At 40.4% G+C, this 27,635-nt stretch overlaps 2 protein-coding genes and 1 long non-coding RNA gene across 10 annotated transcripts in view; 1 reads left to right on the forward strand and 2 right to left on the reverse strand.

Annotated features, from left to right (window-relative positions):
- abcc8 (ATP-binding cassette, sub-family C (CFTR/MRP), member 8) overlaps positions 1–4,915 on the reverse strand; it is an 85,304-nt gene extending 80,389 nt beyond the window's left edge. For all 5 annotated transcript variants that reach the window (XM_035944527.2, XM_035944526.2, XM_055008202.1 and 2 more), the window contains exons 1-2: positions 4,773–4,915; positions 565–727 (exon numbers count right to left, since the gene is read on the reverse strand). In XM_035944527.2, the coding sequence (XP_035800420.1) occupies positions 565–727; positions 4,773–4,793 (184 nt within the window). In that variant the 5' untranslated portion in view covers positions 4,794–4,915. The remainder of the gene's footprint in view (positions 1–564; positions 728–4,772) is intronic.
- Positions 585–7,495, forward strand: LOC129348257 (uncharacterized). Its single transcript, XR_008600754.1, has 2 exons — positions 585–1,429; positions 4,825–7,495. It is a non-coding gene; the product is annotated as an uncharacterized LOC129348257 (long non-coding RNA).
- Positions 6,916–27,580, reverse strand: ush1c (Usher syndrome 1C). Of its 4 annotated transcripts, none has more exons than XM_023262406.3 (20): positions 27,484–27,577; positions 25,672–25,739; positions 24,535–24,678; positions 24,287–24,425; positions 22,743–22,851; positions 22,588–22,612; positions 21,630–21,687; positions 21,360–21,548; positions 21,211–21,270; positions 20,729–20,785; positions 18,447–18,589; positions 17,012–17,077; positions 16,776–16,924; positions 16,536–16,591; positions 10,153–10,194; positions 9,493–9,546; positions 9,287–9,386; positions 8,539–8,648; positions 8,311–8,366; positions 6,916–7,259 (listed from the first exon to the last, which is right to left on the reverse strand). In XM_023262406.3, exons 1-20 carry the CDS (start codon positions 27,517–27,519, stop codon positions 7,247–7,249), a joined length of 1,674 nt encoding a protein of 557 aa, XP_023118174.1. In that variant the 5' UTR covers positions 27,520–27,577; the 3' UTR covers positions 6,916–7,246. The 4 variants fall into 4 exon arrangements, 3 of the variants coding, with proteins under 3 accessions (XP_023118174.1, XP_023118173.1, XP_035800421.1); XM_023262405.3 differs by lacking the exon at positions 6,916–7,259 and adding an exon at positions 7,684–8,171 and having other exon boundaries at positions 27,484–27,579; XR_002745680.3 differs by lacking the exons at positions 6,916–7,259; positions 8,311–8,366; positions 8,539–8,648; ... (1 more) ...; positions 9,493–9,546; positions 10,153–10,194 and adding exons at positions 14,798–15,463; positions 15,648–15,812; positions 16,078–16,127 and having other exon boundaries at positions 27,484–27,580.
- Between the last annotated feature and the right edge of the window lie 55 nt (positions 27,581–27,635).

Consider the following 27,635-nt stretch of genomic DNA (forward strand, 5'->3'; position numbering starts at 1 on the left):
ACATAAACATACACAGTGCGCACACACTGTGACATGAAAGGGCAGGTGACGAAGCCGAACCACGTGTGACCGTCGCAGCAAAGTGAGTGCAGCGACGCAGAGCCGCTCTGTTACACATCGCTGATGACACTAATAGAATGGCCAGCAGCCAGGAAAGTGAGGCCAAACGAGGTGTAACCTAAGCCGGCATCTGTTTGCCTCTGTGCACCACATTTCATCACAGGACTCATATTTGCTTGCGATAAGGACGTCCTTATGTCCTGCCACTCAAGAAGTAGATTACTCCACTCTTATCTAACATATAGACATTCAGATATCTGTGGTTGTTTTGATTGCACAGTTAAAAATAAAGTGTATTAAAGTGTATCGACTGTAAATAAAACATTGATCGAATGTCTCATCATTACATTGCAGGAGTAAACAAACCGGTGGGGAGAAATCTGAGAAGGACACATAGAGAACATGTGGAGCTCATCAATCTACATGCTGACACATCATGTGAGCATGTGTGTGCTAAGTGTGTGTTCTGTGCAGAAGTGGATCTCACCTCTCGGCGACACTCACCGATGAAGAGGATGGGAAAGGTGATGAAGAGGAGGAAAACATGTGGGACCACGTTGAGCGCATCCAGGAAACAGCCGTTGTTCAGAACGCCCCCGTCCACGTTATAGGCCACCGAGTTGTTCTCGTTCCCACAGAACGCCAAGGACATGGTGGAGCCGGGACTCTGCAGGGAACCGGCCGGACGAAAGAGGAGGAGGAGGAAGAGGAGGAGGGCCAGAGACAGAGACAGAGGAGAGACAGGGATTTAAAAGAAGAGCCTCTCAGAGCATGTTGTCTTTTTAAATGGGACTGTTTCTCCAGTAGATCCCAGTAATTCCCAGAGTGACCTCCTTCCTGTCCCCTCTCTAATCCAGCTCCCAAATATCAGCTCCAGTCACAGAGAGGAGACGGAGGGAAGGAGGGAGGAAGAAAGGGTCAGAATCAGTCACAGTCCAGAGCAGCAGCAGCAGCAGCTCCCTCTCCTCTCCGGTCGTCTAAGCAGCTTTCCCTTCCATGCCGGTGAGAAACATCTGCATCCCGTCTGCCTGCAGTCTGCAGACATCCTCTAAGGCTGAGGCTTCAGCGCTACACAGCTCCACTGGAATGAATGCTTTCAGACATGCTCACATCGCTCCAACGTACGCACACACAAACACACACACACACACACACGCAGCTAGAGCAGCGGCTGCATTCTGCGGTGCACCTGCTATTCCTGTCTCTTTGCAAATGAGAGCTCAAAGCCGACCTTGGAAGACGAGAGAAGAGGGGGCAGAGTGAGCAGGAGAGCTGGACTGAGCCGCTGGAGGTAGGAGGGTACTATGAATGATGAAGAGAGAGAGGAGGGGGATATCTGCTGGAGGAACAGTGCAAAAGCCACACAGAGGTACGTGTCAAGCATGAGCAAGAGCTTAAAATCTAAATCCCAAAAGCACGTTTTCAGGACTTACATAATTCCATCCATTTATTCATTTATTAACATCGTATCAGCTCAGCAAGAAAGAGCACAGTGACTGAATAACCAGGCTTCACACATGAAAAACAGAGGCATGTAATATTTATGAATATTGATGGATGCAGCATGAGTCCGGTTCTGCAGGGAGGGATCCCAACACCAACCAATGGCAGCTGATTCAAACAGAGGATCAGCAAAGTCCCACAGAGAAGCAGATTTGAATAATCCGTCTATCAGCAGGGACAGACTGGAGGCATTTTTGTAGTAGTTAAGATGATTTGTGTTAATGTAATCATGTTGACCTTCATGTAATAGAAACAAGCAGATACGCTTGAATAAATATACTGAGCAGCTCAGACGTTGCTGTTTTAAAAGCCTGGATGGCAGCTGTGATGTAATGATGTAAAATATAATATATGACCGTAGTTCTGCCGTTGTGTGAAAGGCTGGCACAAATAATAAACATACTGGTGCTCTAGACGGTGAGTCACTGGAAGCAGACATTCAATAATAAAAAACTCCAAATGTTTGGCTGCAGGTTCGCATTTTCCATTAGACGTTTTTCTTTAAAAAAAAAAAAAAAAAATCCATTAAAAACTGCTCAGGGACAAACTCCTGTCAGAGCTCTTAGACATAAAGAACAACCTTGAGCTGTAAATCTCCTGCCTTTTCCCTGAGAGTCACTGGAGATTCTTATAACTTTGCTTTACGTTAGAGAGCACAGCATTTCTAGGAACAGGGAAGGTACACCAGAAGAAAGCAGTTCCACAAAAATGCAGTTAAAATTTGGCAATTCATTACTGTAACATTTAAAAAAACTGTAAAAAAACTGGGGAAATTATGGCAAATATCTGTAAAATCATATTTTTAGCTGACTTAAATACAGCAAAAGTTTAGTTTTATGGTTACACAAAAGAACAAAAAGAACAAATTTATAAACAAATTTAAATTTACCATATTTATTACATTTTTTATAGTCAATATTTGTAATTTAACAACACAGGGAAAGTCTGTAAAATAAAAGGTAAAAAATATTTACTATTTATAGATGTTTTTTCCTTTAAACAACATAAAATATTTGTGAAATATTATCTTTTTGGCTGATTTAAATACAGTAAAAATTGTGTGATTATACAGTGAAACATTGACAAAGAAGCTTTCGCCATTTGTTGAAAAAAAAAAGCTTTTTTATATTGATATTATTCACAGCTTGGCCTGTTTTTTAAGGCTTAATATGTGAGGGGAAATACTTTTTTCTCTGTGATTATACTAGTTATTAAGAGTAATTTAATAAAAGACAGAAAATCAGTAAAATAACAGTAAGTTGTTCAAGAAACTATACTCAAAACTGTCAAAAAATATCCATTTTTATAGTGCATAAAGCAGAACATTAGGTTTTTGAATCCATGGTTTTAAGTCAGATAGAATGAAAATACTTTTTATTTGATTACAGCAAAAGTGTTAGTAGCTGTGGAATGATTTTCATGTGGAGAGCCTGGTCAATATGTGGTAAATAAACTGTATTTTTCTTGTGTGAATGCTGTCATGTGTCTATGCAAGTAAACAAAGGTCTGATAATTCATGTTCACAATGTAAACCTGTAGACAGGAAAGACAGCAGTGTTGTTTTCCACTGCAAACACGTAACCAGAGAATGTCCAAAAAGTATTTTAAAAAAAAAAAACAAAAAAAACATTAAAGCTGCAGTAGGAAGGAATCTGGCAACAAAGGCAACTCCTGCAGCTCTGCCCTTTCCAACCGACATGCATGCAAGTTCCCCGTTTTTTTCTAAAGCCTTAAAACAAAGCAAAGCAGAGATGCTGAAGTCTACTTTAAGCTTTAATGCGTTATCATTTGAGGTGTAGCTGAATATCCAGCAAAGGTCTGCAGTTATTTTGGAAGCACTGAAACGTACAGGAAGACGTAAAGGGACACCCGGCATAGCTGGACACGAGGAATTTCCAGATGATCTTTCATTTCAACACCCGTGATGAGGAATTTGGAGCAACTGCAGCCCTGCCCACTCTGAGCTGTTTCCACAAACAACCTAAACCACTCAATCAATAGCACAACAAAGAATTACAGGATATTATGTCAGATCTCTCGGGATATAAAAACCGTCAGCTTCAAAGCCTCAATCAAAGATCAATTTACCACCAAGCGCCGCCCGTATTATTATCCTTCCCTACAGCTGGTGTAACTATCTGGGTTAGAGTTCTGTGGTGCCCTACATCAGACAGCAGCCGTGGTCGTTACAGAATGGCCTGGGGAGAACATCAGCAGGGATGAAGAGAAGAAGAGCAGCAGCCACTCAGGGAGACCCAAAGAAGGGAAAAATCTATATCATCTTCACATGACGCATGAAGAGCAATGCAATCCTAAAAATATTAAACATCAGAGCAGCCCCAAAATAGAAACCGAGCTGCTGTTATGTGGTCATAAAACTCCAGATACAGACCAAGCAAACATAACAGGCTTAGCAGGAGAAAGCGTTTGGAAGGAGTGTGAGGATCTTGCCTGTGGGAGTAAAAGTGAGGGTTAAAGATGAGTGATGAATTAATCTGTGGAATCTATCTGGTACGTGTGTTTCTCACCTTTTTTTCCTGGAGAAAACGAGGAATGAGGAGGGGGTTACTTGGTGTAAAACGCTCTCCATCTGGCTGTGATAATTTGTTAACAGCACAAAACCAGCACGGCCAACATCTTACGCTCACCACAAATTTGCCCAGGATGAAAGCAAATGATGCATGATTCTATTACAATATGCTACACACTGGGGTTTCATTGACTGAACAACCTTTAAAATGACGAGAACATAATTATTTAAGGTGCTGTCGAGCTCAGGCCTTCAAAATTGTGCATGTATTTCAGTGCAAACATGGGTTTCCAGTGCACGTGTGAGATAATTCAAAAAGAAGCTGTGCATTTAAGGTGCACAATGAATTAAAAGTGAGTAGGTGTCACAGATGAAGGAGCATTCTCCACAAATATCTCACACTCTCAAGATGAAAGTCAGTCATGCATGATTCCATTACAATATGCTACACACTGGGGGGTTTCATTGACTAAACAACATTTAAAATGACTAGAACATTATTATTTAAGCTGTCTTCAAGCTCAGGCCTGCAAAACTACGCATGCATTTAAATGCAAACGTGTCTCCAGTGCGCATGTCTGTGTGTAGAAGTGAAAAATTCAAAAAGAAGCTGTGCATTTAAGTGCAGCCCTCATGTGTAAAATGAAATCTGAGGTGACACAGATCCAGCAGCTCTTACCGGTTTGTATCGAGAGATCATGTTTGCAGTCTCGTTCCTTCTCTGACTTCAGAAACACTCCTCGGAACCGTCACATCCGTCGCCTGGATGGTCAACAATGAGGGTAAATCTCCCAAAGTGCGCTCTCTCATGTGTTCCCGGTGACCGGCTGGTCGCGGTTTGAGCGTCCGGCAGCAGGCGTCGCTTCCCCGGGCGGAGGCTGGGAGCTGTCCACGGTGCTGAACCCGGGGACCGTGGAGGAGGAGGAGGAGGAGGAGGAGGAAAAGGAGGAGGCAGATCTTCCAGGGGCCACCTCTGGACCCTGACATGAACCGGGAAGCCTGAAGAGCAGCAGCCGAACACAGCGACGGTCGATGAGACGCTGAATCTCGTCACGTTTGCAACATTGAACCAGTGAATGACTCCACAGCGGTTATATAAGAGACCAGTGGGATGATGCTTAGAGGAACACACATGTAGCATTACATGATCAGCTGCACGCATTGCATCTTCTTTTACTGGCTTTTTTTTCTCCTTTAACCTAAAAGCTCGATTTTCCAAACTCCCACACAGATTCCAAGGATCTGACCTGGATCCATTTAATGACACTGAGGTTTAAACTGAGCAGAATTATGAACTGAGTCAAGACAGCAGCTCGATATTCAACAAGGAGCACCATTGCCCCCTGTGGACATTTAATTTACGAAACTCTACGGCTCCCTGTGGTTCAAGCAAATCGATGCAGATGATGAAAGCAGCAGATCAGAGAAAATGAAGAAGCAGGAAGTGGCCCAGAAGATGACCTCGAGCTGCTTTTAGCTCAGTAAAATATTGTTAATACCTCTTTGAACTGGCAAAAATGTGAAAAGTTTGATAGTTTTAAGCATATTTCTATACTGTAAGTTAAAGCTATGACTTAAAACTACATAAAAATGGATGTATGTATGTTTTTAAAAGAAAGAAAGATTAAAACAAGCTCACTTTATTTCAGTAAAATACTGTTTACGTACCTTAAAATAAGCAAAAAATGGGAAAAATAGTAGTTTAAAGCACATTTCTATACTGTAAGTTAAGGTTATGACTTAAAACTACATAGCAGTGGATGGAGGCATACTTTAAAAAGTAAGGAAAATTAAAACAAGCTCATTTTAGTTTATTAAAATATTGTGTACCTACCTTAAAATGGACAGTTTTAAAGAAATCTTATATTTTAACTGAAAGTCATGATTTAAAATTACACAAAAATGAATGTAGCCTTATTTTTAGACATTTTATAAAGCAAGGAAAATGAAAACGTGCTCATTTTAGTGACAAAAGAACAAACAAAGGAAAAGATCTGCAGGATTGAAAGTGCACAAAGAGGTAATATTCTAGTAGCTGGAATACCAACAACAGGGACAACAACAAAACATCCATGATTAAAACAAATTTTCTACATTAATTTTACACAAGATCATGAGTATTATTTTTCTTATGGCTTCTTAATGTTTAATGAAGTATATTTCATGTGTAAAAACAAGGGAATTGTCTATAATATATAATAGTATATAATGATATATTTGACACAAAAAAACCAATATTTTCACAGGTTATCAGTGCTTATAGATATAACATTGATGAAAACACATTCATGCAATATTTTTGCTGTGTATTCTCTGTAATCATCCTTGTCATTTACCAGAAATAAACCTTTCTAAAATTACAGAACCAATACTATGTATGTATCTGGATCTTTTTATGAATATATTTACAGTATTAAACTTGAATTCAACCGTTTCATCTAATAAAAAAAGGAAATATTTGCAAAATTACAATACATTTGAGCATGTATTTTAATAGTCTTTTTAAGTAAAAAAAAATATTCAAATCGAATGTTACTATTCAGTTATAAGTTTATTTTAGGTATTTTACATAGACATTAAAATTACAGGGAAAAAATCTGTGAAAAAAACAAGTAACATAAATTTACAGATTATTTTTTTTCTTCCCAGTGTAGATTCAAATTTTTGCCTTATCTGCTAGAAAAATTGCTGCCTGTCAACTGGCCATGAAGTAAATAATGAAAAAGCTTTTTTGGGAAATGCTACTTTAGGCTGCCTGTCTCACTGCGTCTCTAACTTGTAAAATAATGTTTATAAAGGGAAGCAGAAACAGCACAACAGAATCCCATTTCTCATCTGAGCAGCTCTTTATTCGACTTTGAAAAGGCAGATTGAGGAGGTGATATTAATTACAAATTGCCTGTTTCAACTCATCTTTCATTCTTTCACTGACAGATTTAAGAAAAGATCCTGTGTCTAACTGAAGTTGATCATTTCTAGCTTTGACAGAGGAGATGAAAATAAAAGACAATAAAAGTGCAGATTTACTGAAGCTCAATCTTAAAGAGTAACAAGAGTAAAAACTAAGAGAAAACTTGTGTTTATGGGCGAATGTGTGTTGTTGTGAGTACGGAGACAGTGAATCTTTAAAGAATCAAGAATGAAAAGCTTCATCTAGAAGAACGTCCTGCAGGAGAAGAGAGAAGAATTGTTCAGTAACATGTCATCCTGTCAGATTTACTTTCATCAACTGTACAAAGACAAACATTAAAAGCTACTGTAGTTCAACTGCTATGAAATGTACACTGAAAAAACAATTGCACTATTCTGTGTTTGCTTTAGTCACTGCACAACAGACTACCATGCATGCAGGTGGAATACAGACACAACATAATCTGAAAATAAAACATTCTCGTCCTTCCATTTGGGGTTTTTTTTTGGGGCATTTTTAAACATATCAACCTCTAAAACAATCCTGATCCAACACCAGGAACATGTAAAGTTTCAGAACATGTAACAGTCCCGCAGAACAACATCAATCAGAACAACTGCTGAAGGCCGGCAGAAGCCCTACGCTGCTTTTACAAGCGACCATGACCTGACAACATGGGACAATACCACAGAGGCCACACATGTACATACGTGTTTATATATGGCACACTGGGTGGGGATTTGGCAGATATACGGTGGGACGGGTCACTGATGGCGTTAGTTCTAAATGTCTTTACTCAAATAGCGCGGCTGTGTCCTTAAAGAGTGTACATGTTGCCTTGAGGCCGAATTTCAAATGGAGAAAAACAAAAACTGTCACTTTTATGTTTCATGGAAGTAGCTGACTTTCTCTGGTTGCTTCTGATTGACAGGGAGACTGTCACATGTCCTAAAGAACAAAAAAATGAGGCCAAACGAAAACCACACCAAACATCCCCTCTGACGGGCAGCGAAGAAGAAGAGGTCTGAAGACTAAGTGGATTACCGGGACGAGGGTGAGGTAGGAGAGGGAGGCTAGTGCTGAAGCAGGTAGCCATGTCTGTACAGAGTTGCACTGCCTTCAAACACCTTTCTGTTCACAGTGGGACTGACTGATGCTGACTTAGGGCTGCATACACATGCAACACACAGATACACCAGCCACAAACCGTAAACTACTCATTATTTCAATAGTTCATTGTTAGCTTTTCACATAAAATGCACCGAAATGCTGCAATTAAATAAATAATAGAAGCAGGAATGCTCACACTTCGTCTTCGTACTCCTTCGGAGGAGACACGGCGATCACAACATCGATCCAATCCTGAAGGGAAAAACACTTTTATTTTGTTAATGACTGAATCAACAAAAACATGAATCCCAGCAGTCTGAGTCTACAACAGGAGGTTTAACTATAACCACTGAGGCGCAACGTTGATGTAGCTGCTCAGGTGAATAATGTTAGCCTTTAATTTCATTTCCTATCTGACTCCTACCCCTCCACTGTTCCAGGCTCGAGCCAGAGAGTTTTGTCCCTCAGTCAGTGTAGCATCGATCAGGATCTTCCCATTAACCGCCATGAGTTCGTCCCCGGGGACAATCCCACCTAAAAACACACAACAGAGATGTTTAACTGCCAGTCATTAGACTCACCGTGGAGGCAGAAACACTGTTGGAATAATGAAGTATAAATACAAGCACATTTTGACACAGTATGACTTGCATTTATACAATGTTGAATGAGATATGAGCAAAACTAGCAGCTACACCCAGATAACACAGCAGTCCTGAGATCAGTTCTACCTTCTCTGATTTTGTAATGTTTGGTTTTTCTTGTGTGAGCTTGGTTTGTGTAACGGAGCTGAATTTTGTTGTGTTATACCGACATGTGTTTCATCCATTTAGCTTATGTTCTCCAAACTAAATGAGGTGAATAAAATATTAAACATAATTGGAAAGTGGGTGTAAATGAGACGGCATTTTTTCCACTTGGAGAGGTAGAGGAAAGTTTTATGAGCAGACATCAACAAGAAAATGATTGTTTAATGATGTATACTTAATCATGCCTTGGTGAATGAGAGAAGAAATGACACTAGAATAGTATTTAGTATACTTATACAACTCTACTTGTTCAATTCAGCTGCAGAGTAAATCATGTGCTACACCAGAACACAGTCTTAATCTCAAAGTAACTTTTCATGGATATTAAATTGTCTTAAAGTTGACAATGAAAAACGAGCTGACCGTGTTTATCAGCAGCACCACCATCATACACCGAAGACACCACCAACTTCCCCAAAGGAGAGTCTGCTCCCCCCTCCAGAGCCAAGTCCAGCTGTCCAGCCTCAAGACAGGCAAAAAAATCCATCAGCAGTCATGTTTTAACGTTCTTGATGGATAGAAGAGATTCCTCTTATCAATGAACTATCTGAAGTGGAAGTTGTTTCTACCTTTTTGATTCTCAACAGTCTCACATCTCGGCCGGCTATCTGGTCTGCAGAGAACTAGAAACAAAGAGAGAACTGGGGATGAAAGCATAATATAACTGTGGCTGCATATTAAGCAGTGAAATAATAAATAGAAGCGGCGATTTAAAGAATGGCTTCCTGCTCTCTGAACATACATAAAACCATGCTTAGCTCCAATAATTACACTGCAGGGGTTATAAATCATAGACACATGAATACACAGAGGACTGCTGCTTGGAAAAAGTTCATATTTGTAAATATATTATCGATTTTTAGGGAAATAGGCACAGAAATTCAATTTATTTAAGCAACTATATTCTGACTAGCAAGCAGTAATCGGCTAGTTCAGCTGTGAACAAAGTAACAAGTCTAAAGTTAATTCAGTTCATGAGAAATCTTAAATTGAAATCTCTATTTTTTAAGTAGTTTTGTGTAACATAATTCTCAAGGTCTGCTAGTTGAAAACATTTTATAATCTTCAGAAACATCAGATATTGTGGTTAAATGATGGTTGTGCAGTAGCAGACAAATTTTGTTTTCATTCCTGCTTGGATCTCAGACACATTGGATGCGTTTTCTCTTTTGAATTTCCACATTTTGACCGTACTTCCTGTGTTTCTAACAAGATCCGGCATACAATACCATGGAGTAGGGGTCAAAGTCTTCCACGTGTTTCTGAAATCCCTGAAAAAGAATCAACAAGCAGGTCATGACCTCTGATAAACACGTCAGCAGAAAGTGAAGAAGCACAACATCTCTGTGATCATTAGAGTGTTACAGGTCACTGCATGAAGTGCTGCTCAGATTTCCTTTGACAATCAGTTCTGTGTTAAAGGCCTAATGTCGCTCTTAATGAAGGGAAACCATGGAGACGCCCCTGGTCATTATTTCAAAAAGCACGGTGGCTTTTAAAGCCTTACACCTAGAATAATTCACAGTAACATACACACACACTAATCATTCCTAACAGGACAGCTATTTAATTTCACATGAAGGGGAAGAAACAGAACATAGCTCTCAGAGAAAGAACACCACATTCATTCAGCTACGATGAGTCAGAGAGACATTTTTCTCCCTGCAGGATAAACACACATTAATCTAACAGTTCACTTCCTGTTGTATGCAGACGCTCAAAGTTGGACATAAAAAAAATGAACCCATTTGTGTCATTTGTTCATATGTATTGTGGCTGGAGCCAGCAGCTGCATCACCGAAAACCATCTAACAGACATGGCATTTAGGATAATAGATGAATCTAATAAAATTAAGCGAACTGAAACCCTTTCCTGCAGACAGACAGTTTATAACCACTTCAATGAAACTTTACAGAACAGTTCTTGACATCAAACCACCTGTTGTCTGTAAAATATTTAAACTAATCTCTGCAATGACACCAAAACAGTTCAACATTCATTCCCACACAGTACCACTGTCTGCTCCACATCAATCAAAGCTCAGTCATGCATAAGCACCACAACTGCATCCAAAGGCAGCGATGCAGCCAACAGAGGGGACACATGATGAAACTAAAGGACCACTGAGGCTCCAGCTGACCACCAGCAAACCTGAGTGCTAACACGGAGACAAAGAAAAGAAAGATAAAAGCAGAAAAGCACTCAGATCAGCTGATGGGAGAGGGATGGATTACTTGTCGTTTGTTGTTTGATTTAAAAGACGAGTTGAAAGGCACCATCCGTTTCAGCATTTCCGGAGGCTGAAACACAAGATCAGACTTTCAGACAAGACAGCATCACTTCGGTGTTGGAACAGTTTTTATAAATGGAAACCGAAGACCAGGTTGAACAACTCTGAACTGTTGCCCTCCATGATTGGAAACTCATGATTATTTTCAGGATCCATTGATTGTTTTTGAATAAATCTCTTACAAAATTTCATCCTAGTGAAGCCAACTGTCTTTTCTATATCCAAATCCAAAGATATTTAGCTTACTAGAACACAAAACCAAGCAAATCAGAATTTTTTTTACATTTTCAATCCTGGAACCATGCAATATTTGCCCTCTGCTGCTTGAAAAATTAAATGATGGTTTTGACTATTTAAATTCTTGTCGATTCATTTTCCACTGAAAATCCATTTGTTGCATCGCTACGGGAAACCACAGGAGACCACTACTGGTAAGCACACAGACTATTCTAATAAATAAACAGCTGTGAAATAAAATCAGTATCAGAAAATGTGCATTGAGAGCTGAATCTGAGGTCATGAGGAGTTATTTTATGAACAAACCCTGTGAAAAAAACCCATTTCTAATTCTAATAGAGAAACAAATGTAGCCTAAAAGTTGTTGCAGACTACTGACATCTACACATTTATTGAGCTACAGCAGCAGGACAGTTTGTCTGGAAAAGTACGAAAATGAGCAACAGTGTTTATGTTTATCATAAAAAAGAACTTAGAAATATATAAACAAGAATGTTGACTGTGTGAGCAGAAAAATTGTACGAGTGTGTATCCCAAAACGTCAATAGCAAAGTCGTGAGCGGAAGCAATTTAGAGCCAGTTTATTCCCCAGTTCGTGCACTCATTCGATCAGAGTAAAACGTGCCACGACGAAGGTGAATGATTAATTGCATCTCTGGTGAAGGGTACCACAGGTGCTATGGATTTTTACCTCCAGCTGCAGAGGTAGAAGTGTGTGGTCATCAGGTGTCACTGTGACTGTATTAAGTGAGGCAGATGGTTAATGTAAAAGAGGATTGCTCAGTTGACACGTCTTAAGTAAACACAGCTTGAGAAATAAATAATCTGCCCGGTTTCATTAGAGTTTCTGGCAAGGACAAGATGTGGTCACGTGCATAATACAATACAAAAGCCCCTGATTGGGGTTCTGTGAAATGGCTGGAAATGTTACCAGCACTTGAACATCAGGGGAAGATTAATGCTTCAGCCAACCGTTGGCAAAGTGTGTTGGATGCTTTACGAGTCTGTTAAGGTGGATTCAGGAGGACGGTGATGATTGCAGTGTGATGTGTTTCATACCAGGCCGTCAGAACGGAGTGCAGGTCTGTGTGGATCTGGTCGGTGGGTCTGGGACTGAGGCAGCATCACGGGTTTAGACATAACAGGGGCCGTCTGACGCCTCTGGTTGGGGGGACTGGGAGCTAGTTGCTATCGGGGAAAGTACAGGTTTCCAAGCAACAGCTGAGTAAAAGTTTGTATTTAAATGTCAGGTCATTTCACAGAAAAAAAATATCTTCTTCTAATGGGATTGAACAACTTACACTCAACATTTAACAAAAAAAACACAAGAGGCGAGAAAATGCCGACATTTTTACAGGAAGACACTCACCAGGGGACTGCTCGAATTGGAAATACGACTGGCATGGGACGTATTTCTCATCACCTGCACCACAGTGACATACAATAAATCTTTCAACCCCTTGGCACATACAGAAAACTGCAGGAATATCAGTCCAACTCACACCAACAGACCCACTCTCATTTTCGGAAATATCACAACATGGCTGCGGTTTCAGAAGCAAACCTGACAAACTATACCACCCTATTTTCATCACCTCTGTGCACCACAAACCATGCAATGCCCCACATCAGTAAAAACTAGCTGCCCAGGTCAGCCATGCATACGTTGTATTGCTCTAAGTTCATGCATAAAACATCCTGACGCATAAAACAACATGCAGACCAACATATGCATTGAGAAGAGACACAACTTACAACTAAAAACTCTCAGAATCAACCCCTCTAAAAGACTTAAAGACAGGAGAAACTCATCCTGTTTCTCACAGGAGAAACTCTAACCTTTGGACTAGAGGGGTAGGACATTTCACTGGTGTTAGAGGAGTAAATCCCTCCTCTGGGGAGGTATCCGCCCGCCTCCCACTCGCTCCTGTGCTCTGGAGGACTGGGGGGATGCTGGAGGTGATGGTGGTGATGCTGGCGGTACCCTCTGAGGGTGCCCACTCGCTCCTCAGAGTGCTGTGGTGGTGGGGGAGGCGGGGGAGGCGGAGGGGGTGGAGGAGGCGGAGGGGGTGGCGGCGGCGGAGGCCGTGGAGCCGGCTGAGGGGATGAAGGAGGCCGCGAGGAATGAGGAGGGGGAGGGTAGTGGGAGGAAGGTGGGCGAAGGGGTTGAGAAGAAGAGTGAGGCTGAGGGCGAGGCCGGCGCCCCCTGTTGGCTAAAGTAGACGTGGTGGAGGGAGGTCGGCGTTGGGGAGACGCTCGAGAGGAAGGCGGGGAGTAGTGTGGGATGGTGGGGTTCAGTTTGGGGGAGGGTGGAGGGAGAGGCAGGGGAGGGGGAGGGTGGCTGGTGCTGGGCTGGGTGGGGGCCAGTCTCTTCAGAGGACCCTTCAGGCTCTGGTCCACCTCGTCCAGGTTGATGTCGTCCAGGTCGGTGGTGGCCAGGTGGAGGCCGCCCGGGAAACGCTTCACCTTCGGCTCAGAAGCAGGAGAGAGCGGCGGGGAGAGCTTAAAGTCACAATAAAACGAGAGATGTTTCACATCAAGGGTTAATTCCAGCTACAAATGCCCTCACAAAGTGTTGAACACAGGGGTGTCAAACTCATTTTAGTTCAGGGTCCACATTCATCCCAATTTGATCTCAAGTGGGCCGGACCAGTAAAATCATAGCATAATAACTTATAAATAACCACAACTCCAAATTTTTCCTTTGTTTTAGCACAAAAATGTTCACATTAAAGGAATTATCTTTTTACAAAACATCATAAACAACCTGAAGTTTCTAAAGAAAAATAAACTCAATTTCAGCAACATTCAGCCTCAGTTTATCATTTATATATTACAACTTACAAATCACAGTGTCTACAAAGGAACACAACATTTAGAAACAGCTATCTGGAACTAAACAATATAGCATTCTACTTTATGATCAAAGCGACAATAGTCTGACAAAGAAAGACAAAAAAACAACAAAAACAAGACAAAACATGACAATAATGAGATGCAAAATGACAAAAATGAGACACAAAATGACAAAAAATGAGACAAATGACCCGAAACAAAACAAACAACAAACAAGAGACAAAAAAATTAGACAAGAAAGTTACAAAGCGACACATAATGGACAAACAACAAAAATTAAACAAAACATTACACAGATGAGACCAAAAATGACAAAACGACACAAACGATGCACAAAACAGCGAATAAGGCAAAACACAAAACGACAAAAATAAGACAAAAAACACAAGTGAGACAAAAAGGAAACACAAAACGACAAAAACGAGAAACAAAAACATGAGACAAATGACAAAGAAAAGCAAAACAAAATATTACAAAAGGAGATACAAAATGACAAAAGAACAATGAGCAATCTAATTATTTTACTTTATCATCAAATCAACTTGTCATGATCTAGAAATTATTTTAAATTTATAGTTTTACTAATTTACAATCTGCAGTTAATGTCTGCGGGCCCATGTTTGACACCCCTGGTTTAACAGGTTTTTTTTTTGAGACAAATCACGAAATCTAAAAGTCAAATGAGCGACAACACGCCTAAAATCATGGTGCAATTTCCACTTTTATACAACCTGCTTGCCCTTTGCTTCATGCAAATGGATGAACTCAAGTGCACGACTGAATATCAAACAGTCCCATCAATTCTAAGCATAAATATGTATTACACAGACAAATAACCACCTAAGCTTTGTGCTGGGGGACTAGCTCATAGTTATCTACCTTTTTTGAACATTATTGTAGACCTGTATTATTATTATTATGCCTTTAGAGCTCTGTTTTCTTCCTTGCAATGGTAAAAAAAAATGACTTATGACAGTGAAATATTATCTGGAACAACAACTGCTGGAGAGGTTCAGACAGAGGAGGTCTCAATCTGTACCTCTGGGGATTCGTTCTCCACACAAGAAATCTGCTCCAACCGAGTCTGACAAAGGCGTTCAACCCAGTGTTGCACTTTCTCTGATTCCTCTAGATCTTCCCTCTCCGTCTCTGAGACCTGGTGCAGAGGTAGAGCCGAGCAGCATCAGACAACAAGAGTCAGCGGTTCATTCCTGCTCAGCTATCAAGCAACCAAAGCACACAACAGGGCTGCACTGGAAAAAACTGCAACACATATATGAATATTACATGACATCCACTTGAATGTAGTGTTTGCTCTTTGATCCCTCCTCTTTTCATACCTCCTGAACCAGCCGGTTGATCTTAAGCTGCTTCTCTCGTTCATACATCTCCTCTTTCTCTCTGGCGAGTTTCAGCTCAAACTCCATCTCCTTCTTGCTTTTCCTCTGCTCCTGCAGCGTGTCTGTGTTGGATGTTTTCTTCTTTTTCTTCTTCTTTTCTCCTTTCTGAGGTGTTTTCAAAATAAAATAGCAAAGGACAGACAAATCTGCCAACTCATATCTCACACCGTGACGTGCAAAAACAGCAAGACACCACACCGTGTGTGACAAAAACCCAGAAAACAGCTTCCACTCTGTAAATAAATCTAAGGACAAAAGGTCAGATCTTCAAATTTGTAACTGTCACTTGATCCTGACGATGTAAGGACTAGTTAAAAACCAATTTTTTCTTTTTTCTCACAGCAAACTGAGCTCACACAGCTGACAGTACCTTGCGCATTGATGGCAGTTTCCCCTCATATCGATAAAACCAGCCAAACGCTAAGAATGGAGATGAACACAGGTCACTCTCACGATAATTAGTTCCATTAAAACCAAATATTAAACACAGAAACACACACACTAGATCCAAAAAACACAAAAAAGGAGCCACAACACAGCACTCAAAGAGAAAAAAAAGGAATAAATTCCATTCAGGTACTCTGAATAACCACAGAAGCACACTCAAAATTAAAAATGCAAACAGCATCTTAAGAGTTCTGGAGCTAGAATTAATTCTCCATATTTGACTTTCAGCAGCTTCTAGTGATAAAATAATTTAAATAACTGAAGTAATAATTGAAAAAGCAGCCTCCTGTGGCCACATTTTGGTTGTCAAAGGAAATCTGGCACTTATTTTTGTACATGTTGTGTTTGCCATCACTCTGACAGCTCAGGCTTCAGACTCACTTCTCCGTACTGCTCCTCATCCTCGTCTTCCTCCGTGAACGAGTTGGCTTCATAAACTTAGAGGAGAGGCCAAAAAAGAGCAGCACAGCACACAGCGGTGGCAGGAAGACAGACACAAAGCATGCAGAGAAAAAAGGTAAATGAGGTGAAACACGGGTGAGATGCAGAACAGAAGTAAGTTCAGAAGTAAACAGAGAATTCATGCGTCTGAGGGAAGAAGATTTTGTCGTGTGTCCTTACGAGAACCCTTGGCTTTTGGAGTCGGGGTGGATTTCCTCTCAGGTGGAGCAGGTGATCGACTCTTTGGACTCTTGGGGCTTTTGGGCCTGTCTTTGGTTCCCCAGTCCTCCTCCCACTCTCTGTTGTGTTTCTTCTCCACAGCCTCGATACTACAGAGGTGGAAGATTTATCACAGAAGTTAAAACAACACCGAAGAAGCACTTTACGGCCAGTGAAAATGAAAACTGTTCGTGTACTTTTCCATCTCCTTCTTGTAGCGCTCCTCTTCTTCTGCAGCTTTCTGAGAGATCTCCATCTTCCTCCTGCGAAACACATCGTAAAACACACAGGTGTAAACATAAAGCTCATTGTACACAACATGCTAGTGTACAGAGCTATCAGCAGGAGATATATGACTTTAATCCGGTTTATGGCTGCTGTTAGAGTGTCAACCGTGCAACACATGATATGCAACCACATATTTCATCCCCAGATGTTGCTGGCATCCGAGCGCCGAGAAAATCGAGTGTGTCCTCTGAATTTATAAGCGCCTGAGAAATCTGCAAGTGATTTAGTAAAGTGAACATAAATCTGTGCGATGATGTAACAGCTGAGCAACACAAGCTAAGCTAACTGACGGATGATGTTGGAGGCCACCTCTAAAATAAACAGAGATTTTAGGACAACATCAAGGGAATGAAAGTCAACACATTTGTCATTGGGTGATGACATTAAGTCTCTTCTTGACCCCATAAAACCGATTGCTGTACCCATTTGTTGCTTTTATGTATTTCTGAGAGCAAATCATGATCAGCTACGTCTGACTGCTTTGCTCTTTGCACCTGGGATGGATCCTGTTCATTTTTTTCCCCTCATAAGTTAAAAAGTGACAGCATTTAATTATTTCATAAAGTTTCATATTAATGTTTGTCCAACTTACATCAGTGAGTTACATCCTGTCAGTAAATCCTATTTATAATCGACTTTTATGTTTCCTGTTTTGTGGTTTGTTAATGCCCTTGATTTCAGGTAAATGCAGTGGCTTGTCGGGCATGAAGTTATTTAGTAAACAGTCAAAATAGAGTAATAATGACTTATTTATAGGTCATATTTTAGTAAACAGCTGTTTATTAGCACATCCAGCATACACTAAGCAACATCACTATTCATTAAGATCCATGGTTTATATCCATCTGAGTCCCTCTTTCCTCTGCTTTCTTGGTTTGGGAGTGCTGAAAGTGAAGTAAACTAAGGGCCACTAAACCAAAACTTTAGCTGAGATACTAAAACACTCCATAAAGCTGAGGGATATTATCACCCAAATCTACATATCTGATGCCCTTTAGCTTTATGGAGTGTTTTAGCATCAGTTTTTGGTTCAGTAGTACAAGGAGAAACTTTCATGCTACAAATGGTCTTAGAAATAGTATCAAAATATCTGAGCAGCGTCCACATTAATAGGGCCTTCCCCTGTGGATATTTACTTTAATAAATTGTGATTTAAACGTTAAGTGACATCTTTTTGAACTGAGTCAGATCAAAGTAAAAGGAACCAATCTTCCTAACCAGCGTGGAGTCAGCATCACGCATTACAAAGCAGATTAACTCCTACATGTCAGCTGGCGCACTGCTAAGATTTGTCTGTCTCGTGTCAAGTCAAGGTTAATTACAGGTTGTGTGCTGTTCACTCACTGTCTCTCCTTGTCCTGCTGCTCTTTAATGATTTTGTTGGTCTCCAGTGCCACCCTCTTCTGGTGCATCAGCTCCTGCCGCTCCAGCTCCCTGCGGGCCTCCACCGCCAGACGCTCCTCGTCTGTCATAAACAGCTCGCTGCCCTGAGAGGGTGACAGCGACGATAATCAGGCAAACGCATGATGTGCAGCAGGGGTCCTCAAACTTTTTTTGGCTCTGGAGACTGGCAGGCAAGTCCAAACCAGCCTCCCAGACCAGGGAGAGAAAGGAGATGTCAGTTTTTGCCCTATAACACCTTTGATGCTCACGTTTAGCATGGAAGCAACTTCTATACTTGGCATGTGATTATTATTTTCAGTGGAGTTCTTCCAGATGCTTCCTTTTTGCACTTGTTTTGGTTTTAAGTACAAGTTGATCATTCTATTTTGTAACAGCTTAAAATTTTTAGTGAAAAGTTGAATCTCTTTGGAGCAGCATGAACCCTACAAGTCTGTGCAACACAGTTTATCACAGTAGTGTTCCAAAGAGCTTCTTGATGTAACGGTTTGCTTTGTCAGGCTCCAAGTGCCCCTTAATGTTCAACAAGGTCAGGTGACTGTGGAGGAACGTTCAAGACAGTTAACTCTCTTTGGTCTTCAAGTCTTTGAGGCTTTGAGGTGTGTTTGGAGATATTATCCTTCAGCATGAATCAATCAGCGTGTTCAAAAACCCACATTCTGATTTCCTCAGCACAGCTGTGGGTTTGATGTAATGCCAGACCTTTCCTCCTCTTGCTAGTCTCCTTATATACACCCGTCTGTTATTGCCATAATTCCCAAAATTGGATTCATCCTCCACCGTGAAATCCTGGCAGATTGTTTGGCCTTGTTCTCCCTCCACAGAAGTGGTTTAGAGACGCCACTCACTCGCTACACCACTCCTAGACAGCCTTCTTTTGATTTGTACTGATTGGAGCTGAATGTACTAATCTTCTGACACTTGAGGTCCGCCTAATCGTGCTTTGAATGTAACTATTCCAGTTTCTGCAGAGTGTTTTACAGTCTCGTGCACTGCCCACTTAGAAATCTTTCATTCTAGTCATGACTTGACGCTAAGAAAGCTGCTCTTTGCGTAGAATAATAATTTGACTTCTGACACTTTCCTTTAGCTCTAATGCTACTGAGTGAGCGATATACAGTTAGAAACTTAAGGCAGTGTCACATTTACAACCGACAAACAGTAGCTACAAGTTAATTTGATTGAACACGTATTAAATAGATTATAGATCATGCATGTCATCTGAATGCTGCTTCAGTGAAAGGAAACACCTCAAGAAATATGACTTTTACTACAAAGGATTCAATGCCACTAATTGGCAGAACCTTAAATATTTCTTCTTCCTGTTACATGTCAAAAATTCTTGTGTTTTAAATTGTTTCTACATCAAACCTTCTGATTATTTCCACGTTTACATGAAAATATGACAATTTCAATGTGTTTGTTTGGATTCTACAGTACATGTAGGTACAAAAGCCTATAAAATAGTTCTACTACTTGCAGAGTTCCCTGTTTATGCACGTCCAGACAAAGGCCTATTCACAGATAAATGCATCAGGCAGCCACCAAGGAAAACAGTAAATAAGAGGGGACGGCTTGTCTCTGTTACAAAGTCTTCAACGCTGAGTCCCGGAGCAAACAACCTGCCGAGCGGCTTGACTGATGATAAACGTTGCTCCTGCAGACAGCCGGCCCAAGGCACAGGATGGATAATGTGATGTCTCCAAAACAAACAGCCACATTATTCATTGCAACACAGGAATGCAAAAGAGAGGAAACTGAAGTTTGGTGTTTCAGCATCAATGACTGATGATCCCTTAATGGTTTCACTTTCTGATAGAAACATATTTTCTCACAGGGAAATTAATCAGATCCAGATTCAAGGTTTCCTCTTATCAAACATTATCTTATTATGCCAGTCACAATATACGCAACAATTCTAGCCATTTTATATGCACTGTTTTGTATTTCCATCACAACAATCATCAGCATCATACCATGAAAGACGTTTGGTTCTTTGTGATTTATCATATTTCACTCTTCATCTGTGGGAATCCTTTTACCTTAAAACACTCAACATTTAAAGTAAACCTGTCACCTGATCTAGAATTATTATTTCAAAGAATAAGAGTCTCATATGCAAATATATGCATCTTAATCTCTGGTGTTAGATGCTGTGACTTTAAGTGGATTCACGTTACTGGATAAGAGTTACATGAGAAAAATTGTCATTAGAGGATACTTACAGCTCCTGTCAGAACTGTGATAGTCAGACTCCTGCTGCTCTTCAGGACTCTCACAGCCTGGAAATACAAAAACAGAAGACTTTAAATAATCTTAACTTTTAAAAACAACTACTGAAAAAATTTGAATTAGTATATTAACCAAAGAATGTACTGAGAGAATAGAATGAATTCATTTTGTGAAGTATGTGTATTTACTAGGGTATGAATTATCCCCAGCTCCAGGCAAATACTGTTAAATACTGCAATATCAGCCACAGGAAAGATTTTGTTCTGCAGCTCAGTGAGTTAAGCTGAAGACAAACACCGGCAGTGATGGGAGGCTTAACTTCTACTGGCATCAGAAGCAAAATTGAAAACTCATTCTTTCATGGTGCTGTAGCCTTTTTTTAGATATATAAAGACAGAAGAATGAAACAAACATCCAATCATAAACGTGGCTAATAACTGTTGTACTCCAGCTGACATTATTTTTGAAAATTCACCTCTTTGTGGTCCAAGTTGGTGAAATCCACTCCGTTCACCTCCACAATCTGGTCTCCCACCTACGTTTTAATTTGAGACACAGATTAAGTTCACAGCAGGAAGTTTCATGAATGTCAGAGGTGTTAAGGTCAAGACTTTTAGAAATCACCTCAAGCCCAACTTCTGCAGAAAGGGATCCCGGCTTGACATTACTGATGTAGATACCAGGTTTCTGGGTTGGACCGCTGGAGATGCTGATGCCCATCCCCTTAGTACCCACAAGACTGAGGAAAACCTTCTTCTCCTTAATCTCTTTCCCTCCGACGGACGCCAAACCTGCCACGCTGCTCTTTTTCTCCTGGGACAGAACAAAAACACAGATATGTGAGCTGGCTGCTGAGCAAACACTCATGCAGGAGGAACTAAATAAATCTCTTACCCCCGACTCAGACACAAACTGGTCAACAAACTGCCACTTGAGGGGTTCATCTGATGAGCTGCAGAAAAGAGATAAAGCAATGAGAATTATTCTGTCAATCTGAAACTTATTCTTTGTCATTTATTCATAGTGATTCTCTTCCATATTCATTTGTCTGCTTATGTATTGTCATTTAAAGCTTAACCATTGTTTCCAGTAGACATTACATGTGCGTGCTAAACAACATGAGCTTTACATAAGAGGTCAAGAGGTTAAAATATAGCTTTTTATGTGTATTTTGGCCTTTTGTCCACATTCAGGTCACTGAAAACAGACCTTCTGGAAATCCCCTTGAAGGGAAACATATTCAGAAGGTATCTGAAGTGTGTAAACCAGGGGGATCAAACATGCGGCCCGCAGGTCAAAACCAGCCCTCCAGAGGGTCCAATCCGGCCCGTGGGAAGAAATTGTAAAGTATCAAAATTACAGAGAAGACATTAACCGCAAATTGTAAATTTGTAAAACTATAAATTTAGTATCATTTCTAGACCATGACAAGTTGTTTTGATCATAAAGTAAAATACTATATTGCTCATTGTTCTTTTGGCATTTTGTGTCTTATTTTTGTAATATTTTGTCTTGTTTTTGTTGTTTTTTGTCTTTTTTTGTCTAACTTGTCATTTGTCTCACATTTTTGTTGTTTTGTTTCTCTTTTTGTGTTTCCTTTTTGTCTCACTTCTGTTTTTTGCCTTATTTTTGTCAGTTTGTGTTTTGGTTTATTCACATTTTTGTTTATCGTTTTTGTCATTTTGTTTCTCGCTTTTGTCATTTCTTGTCTCGTTTCTGTTTTGTTCATTTTTTTGAAAAAAAGCTGTTATTCTAGTGTTTTTTCCAAGTCACTTCCCACTTGCTTGTTCAAACAGTAACACTACTTTTTCTGTGGAACAACAGCAAACATAGAGTAAAAATAATATCTTACCTTTTCACTGGGATCATGCCCACATCTGCACAGAAAAAAATAAATCAATGTAAAACAAATATCACATATTATATATATACATAACTGACACTAATTTTCATTCAGTGTTATGTTCATCAATCATGTTACTATTGTTGAATTTGTATTTGACGTACGGCGAACTTTGAGTGACACAATCTTCTTGGTCTTGATGAGACTGATGACCTCCTCGTGAATACAGGAGGAGATGGAGTATCCGTTGATGCGCACAATCTCATCACCGACCTATAAATCAACACAAGAGGGGAGATTACAGATGACACATTCAATTTTATTACATCAAGTTGGATCACAGATGAGGTTATTGCTACTCCAACATTTACATTCAAGTCTGCTGAACAAACTGTACACAGTTTGATCTGGCGGTTGGTGGGATCCAGTTACAGTTAAATGTTTAGGTCCTTTAGCTGATGCTCTTCTTAGTTAAAGTTAGTTTACAGTCAAACGTTTAGTTTTTATGCTTCAGTCTTAACAGTGTACACCTGAAAAATAACTATATTCTGCAAAAAATGATTCCAATTATACACTCCTGTGAAATTAAAATAAATAAATAAATAAAAAATCAATCCTATTACGTCTGCACTGCCTGTAGACACCACACTCCTATTATCGTACTTGAACTTGTTTTATGGCTCTTATCCAGGTTGTTTTCTCCTGACTAGATCCTTGCTTGTGTTGTATCTACTCTCAGTAGGGATGCTCAGGTCAAATATTTACCAGTGTTTTAAAAACTGGGCTCAAATGTAGGTAAAAATGCTCAGTTTATACTGATGCACATATGTTTTACCAAATAAATTCATAATTAATCAAACTACTCATACTCAACACAAAATATTCACCTTATTTCCGCAGAGTAAACCTGACCCCTGTGGATCTGGGACATCAGAGCCATTGGTGGCTTTGTCTGATTAGTCATTCGGCCTTTGACATTTAGTGTTTTACTACTATTAGGCATTTTATTTACTTCTGCTTAGTTTCTATCCAAATATTAGTATTTTAACAAGGTGGCTGACACCAGCAATAGAATGCATTTAAAATTACCCGTCATATTTTGCACTGATAATGAATAATTATATCTCAATATGCCTGTGAGCATGAGGTGTCATTATGAGGCTTATTGTAAGTCTGTATCCAACACTGAATATGGAGATAAGAGGGCCTTTAGTCTGATCTGGATTACAACATCATTCAGGTTATTCTGTCATGACAGGAGCAATCTCTTTCATATAAGATAAATCTGCACAAAGCAGGACTATCAGTAACAGAGAAATGATGTTGACTGTGAGATTTTTATCAAACGTGGTGCTTTACACCACCTAGTGGATTCTGGTATTGTGACACCAACACTGAGACGGATCACAAAAAAGTACAATTTGACCAACACAATGGTACAAACACAACACTGACAGCCTCCAAAATATACATATTAATAAACACACTTATGTAAAACAACATGGTTTACTAAAATACACGTGTGTACTCCGTAGCTGAATAGAAACAGTATTGTATATTTTATTAAAACTAGTGATATCAAATGTTAGCTGCTGCTTTAGAGACAAAATAATGATCCTACATATGAAGAGCATATATTGTACTGAAGATAAGATCCATTTTGTGTTGTAGAAACAAAAAGAAAACGTTACTTGTGACTCATACGTACCTGAAGGCCAACATTGTCTGCCTGTCCGTCTTTGACAATCTGTGATATATAAAGACCACAGCCAAACTCCAGCCCTCCTCGGACGCTCAGACCCAGACCATCCCGATGTGTCCGATCCAAACGCACCTCTTTCAGCTTCCTGCAGGACAGGACAGAAAAAAAATGTAGGTATGTATTTGTGAGGTACAGAAAATGTTGTATGGTGTCGGTATGAAAACAAAGACTGATAAATGCCACGTCATACTCACCGGGACCTCTTGGGGGTGAGCAGGTCGTACTCCACCTGGTGTTTGAGCGGGATGAGAGGGCGGATGGCGTCAAACAGGCCGAGGCGCTTCGGTTCGTTGATTACCAGCTTCAGGTCCCCCACCAGCACTGGCAAGTCCATCGACCTGAGAGAGTGACAGGTGATTAATGTTAGTTTTACATCAGTCTAGACCAGACCTGGGCAGTGTATGGTCCGTGGGCCACATCCGGCCCGATGGCTGACTCTGACTGGCCCGCATGAAGTCACTGGCAAATTAAAAGTCAATGCAAATATTTACCATATCACATCCACCACAGACATTCAACCTGACTTCAGTGCACTTGTTCAAGCCCAAAACACTACAGTACAAGTATACAAGTATAAAATCTAAATGCTGATGGAAAAGACAAACCAATAGTCTCAGTTATAATTCAAAAGAAGTCAAACGGCAATTAAAACAGCAATTAAAGCAGCAATGTAGAAGCTACTGTACAAAATCTGTCCATGTGGCCTCCTTGTTGAATTATTCATACGTGCCATTTTAGCCCCCTTATGGAGGTTGGACATAAAAAGAGCTTTTGTTGATAACTGGCCAGGCTTGTCGGAGTGCAGTGGAAACCGATCAGAGGCTTAACCAATGGGGCCACAGGGCTCTGCTTCTGTACAAAGATTAATTGAAACCTAGACCCGGAGGCCCCCCTCTTCCCCCCTCAGTCCTCCCACCTCCACAGGCCTGTAACACCAGGCCGTTATCAGAAACCACGATGGAGAACACAGTTTAAACTGGAGGTCTGTGTGCAACAAAATTTCATTACAAACATGTTAAAAAAGTTAGAGAGAAGGTGAAACTAATTTCTGCATCATTTTACCTGCAGCTAAGGAGGTAAAAGAAGTAATTCCAGAAAAAAGTGTGAGCATTTTCCTAGATTTTACTATCTTTTTTTAATAAATATTTTGATAATGTAAGGGTGACATGTCAACACACTGGCTCCACAAGCAACCAGTTTTCATCAGTTTCCATTTAAAGTTGGAGTTGTTAAAGGATACAATCTATTCAACAGCATTTTAGTCACATAAATATGTACATAAACAGAAGTACACAGCACACACACAGCAAGCAGGGACAGACGGTACTCACTGGTGATACATGCGGAGGACATCGTACAGGTAATCCTTCTCTGCTTCATTTTCAATCAGCAGCTCCACCTGCAAGACAACACAAACATCTGGTGCCATCCTTCTTCATTAAGCCCAGAGACAGACGCTGTACCTCTGCTGTGGTCCTGTCAGCGCTACAGGGGGCGACCCACACCATCCGTCCCATACAAACCTGATGACGGCTCAGCTGCAGCAGGATGGTTTTGAGGAAACGCTTCGGCCATTCACTGATGTAGCACATTTTGCTTTAATTTTAAGAGGCTCAATCCTGACCAGAGTTTTTTTTTAGATCAAGGTAAAAAGCTCAGTTAAAGCTCGTCTTTGGGATGATGAGGCTCCTCGCACTACAGCAGGTGTAAAGGGCTACTCTTGTCTAACCATCAAACCGCTGGGAGAGAATAATGGGCTTAGGAGAGGCTGCAGTAGGAAGGTCAGCAGTGTCACCTTACATCTCAGACACAAACAGAGATGTGCATTCACACCCAACATTCACACGCACACCATTCATCCTGAATAAGCACAGAGTCCAAACACATGCGCGCAAAAATATTCTGACACTTGTGGATCACTTTATGTTGGGGTTAAAGTGAAGGCAGGTCAACAGAGCAGCATAGGGTGTGTGTGTGACATGGTCTTTATGGCGGTCATAAATGTTTCTCTTGCTGAGACAGTCAACCACGCCAGCAGATTGAACCACATGCAGACTTTGGCACCATAAACCAAAACGGCTGGAGATCACTCATCAGTCAGATAACAAACATAGCAGAAGCACCACCTATAGCAACACAAAAATCCAAATTTTCTGACCAAATCAGGACAGTAAAACAGGCACAAGCAATCCCACAAACACAGCTTCAACGACTTTGATGAGGTGTCCAACTGAAACAAAGCCTGATTGTGGCATGTCGTCCCCTCAGCTTCTAATTAAACCCGCAAATTGTCCCATGTCTTCCGCTCAGCTGCTCATATCCAACACATTATCGAATGCTGAGTTGCCCTTTGTGAAGAGCTTACAATATGGGACCCTGCTCGCCTGCCTGCAGCACAGATGGCTGACTGGTGATCTGAACATATCAGGTTCCCTTCCTCTTATCTTTTGCTCATAGTTATCTTTACCTAATGCCATAATGTACCAACACAAACCACACAAATCAGAGTATAATATGGGTCAATTCACTGCATATCATAGATCCAAATAACATTTAATTAATCCTTTCTGTTACTGCCCATGGACCATGTCGTGTTGTTGGATATGTGCTGTTTTCCCACGCAAAAACAGCTATCAAAGCTAGGAATAAAACAGATAAAATCTACAGCAGCCTCTTATTTTAAAGCTTTAAATGAAAACAGGAAGATCCAGAAATGTCTAAAATTAGATTCATAACTTTAAAAAAATGCTGTGTCGTAATTAGAACAATTATGGGAAGAGCAAAACCTTGTTGCAGTCTCTTTTTTTAACCACAAACAATTCACGAGAAGCATGTTTTTACCTTTTAGCAACTAAAATTACCTGTTTATTATGCGGCTTTTAACGTGATGAGAGTCCCTAAGACCTTTTATAAATTATATGTTGGAGCTACTCTTTCAAAAGAAGCCTTTTAAAAATAATTCTTGACTATTTTTTCTTTTCGTGGGGCTGTCAGGTAGGCCTCTGTCGGCGCAACATCCCACCGGACAAACACCTGAGCCGGCGAGGTAACAGCCAGGTAGATTTAAAAAAAAAAAAAAAAAAAAAAGAATCATTTACGAATATTCCATCAAAGTCCGAACAGCAAAATGTTTTTTATCTTACCTTGTGCCTAAACTCCCGAGCAACTTTCCGCTCCATCGTTGAGAGACGGTAGAAAACGAAACGGTGTCGGTGAAGTTTGACGGTATTTGACCGGGTCAGTGCGTCAAGCTAGTCGTAGTACCACCACAGCTTCCGGTTACGGTTTTTTATTT

This window comes from Amphiprion ocellaris, chromosome 3 (assembly GCF_022539595.1).
Source record: "Amphiprion ocellaris isolate individual 3 ecotype Okinawa chromosome 3, ASM2253959v1, whole genome shotgun sequence".
NCBI lineage: Eukaryota > Metazoa > Chordata > Actinopteri > Pomacentridae > Amphiprion > Amphiprion ocellaris.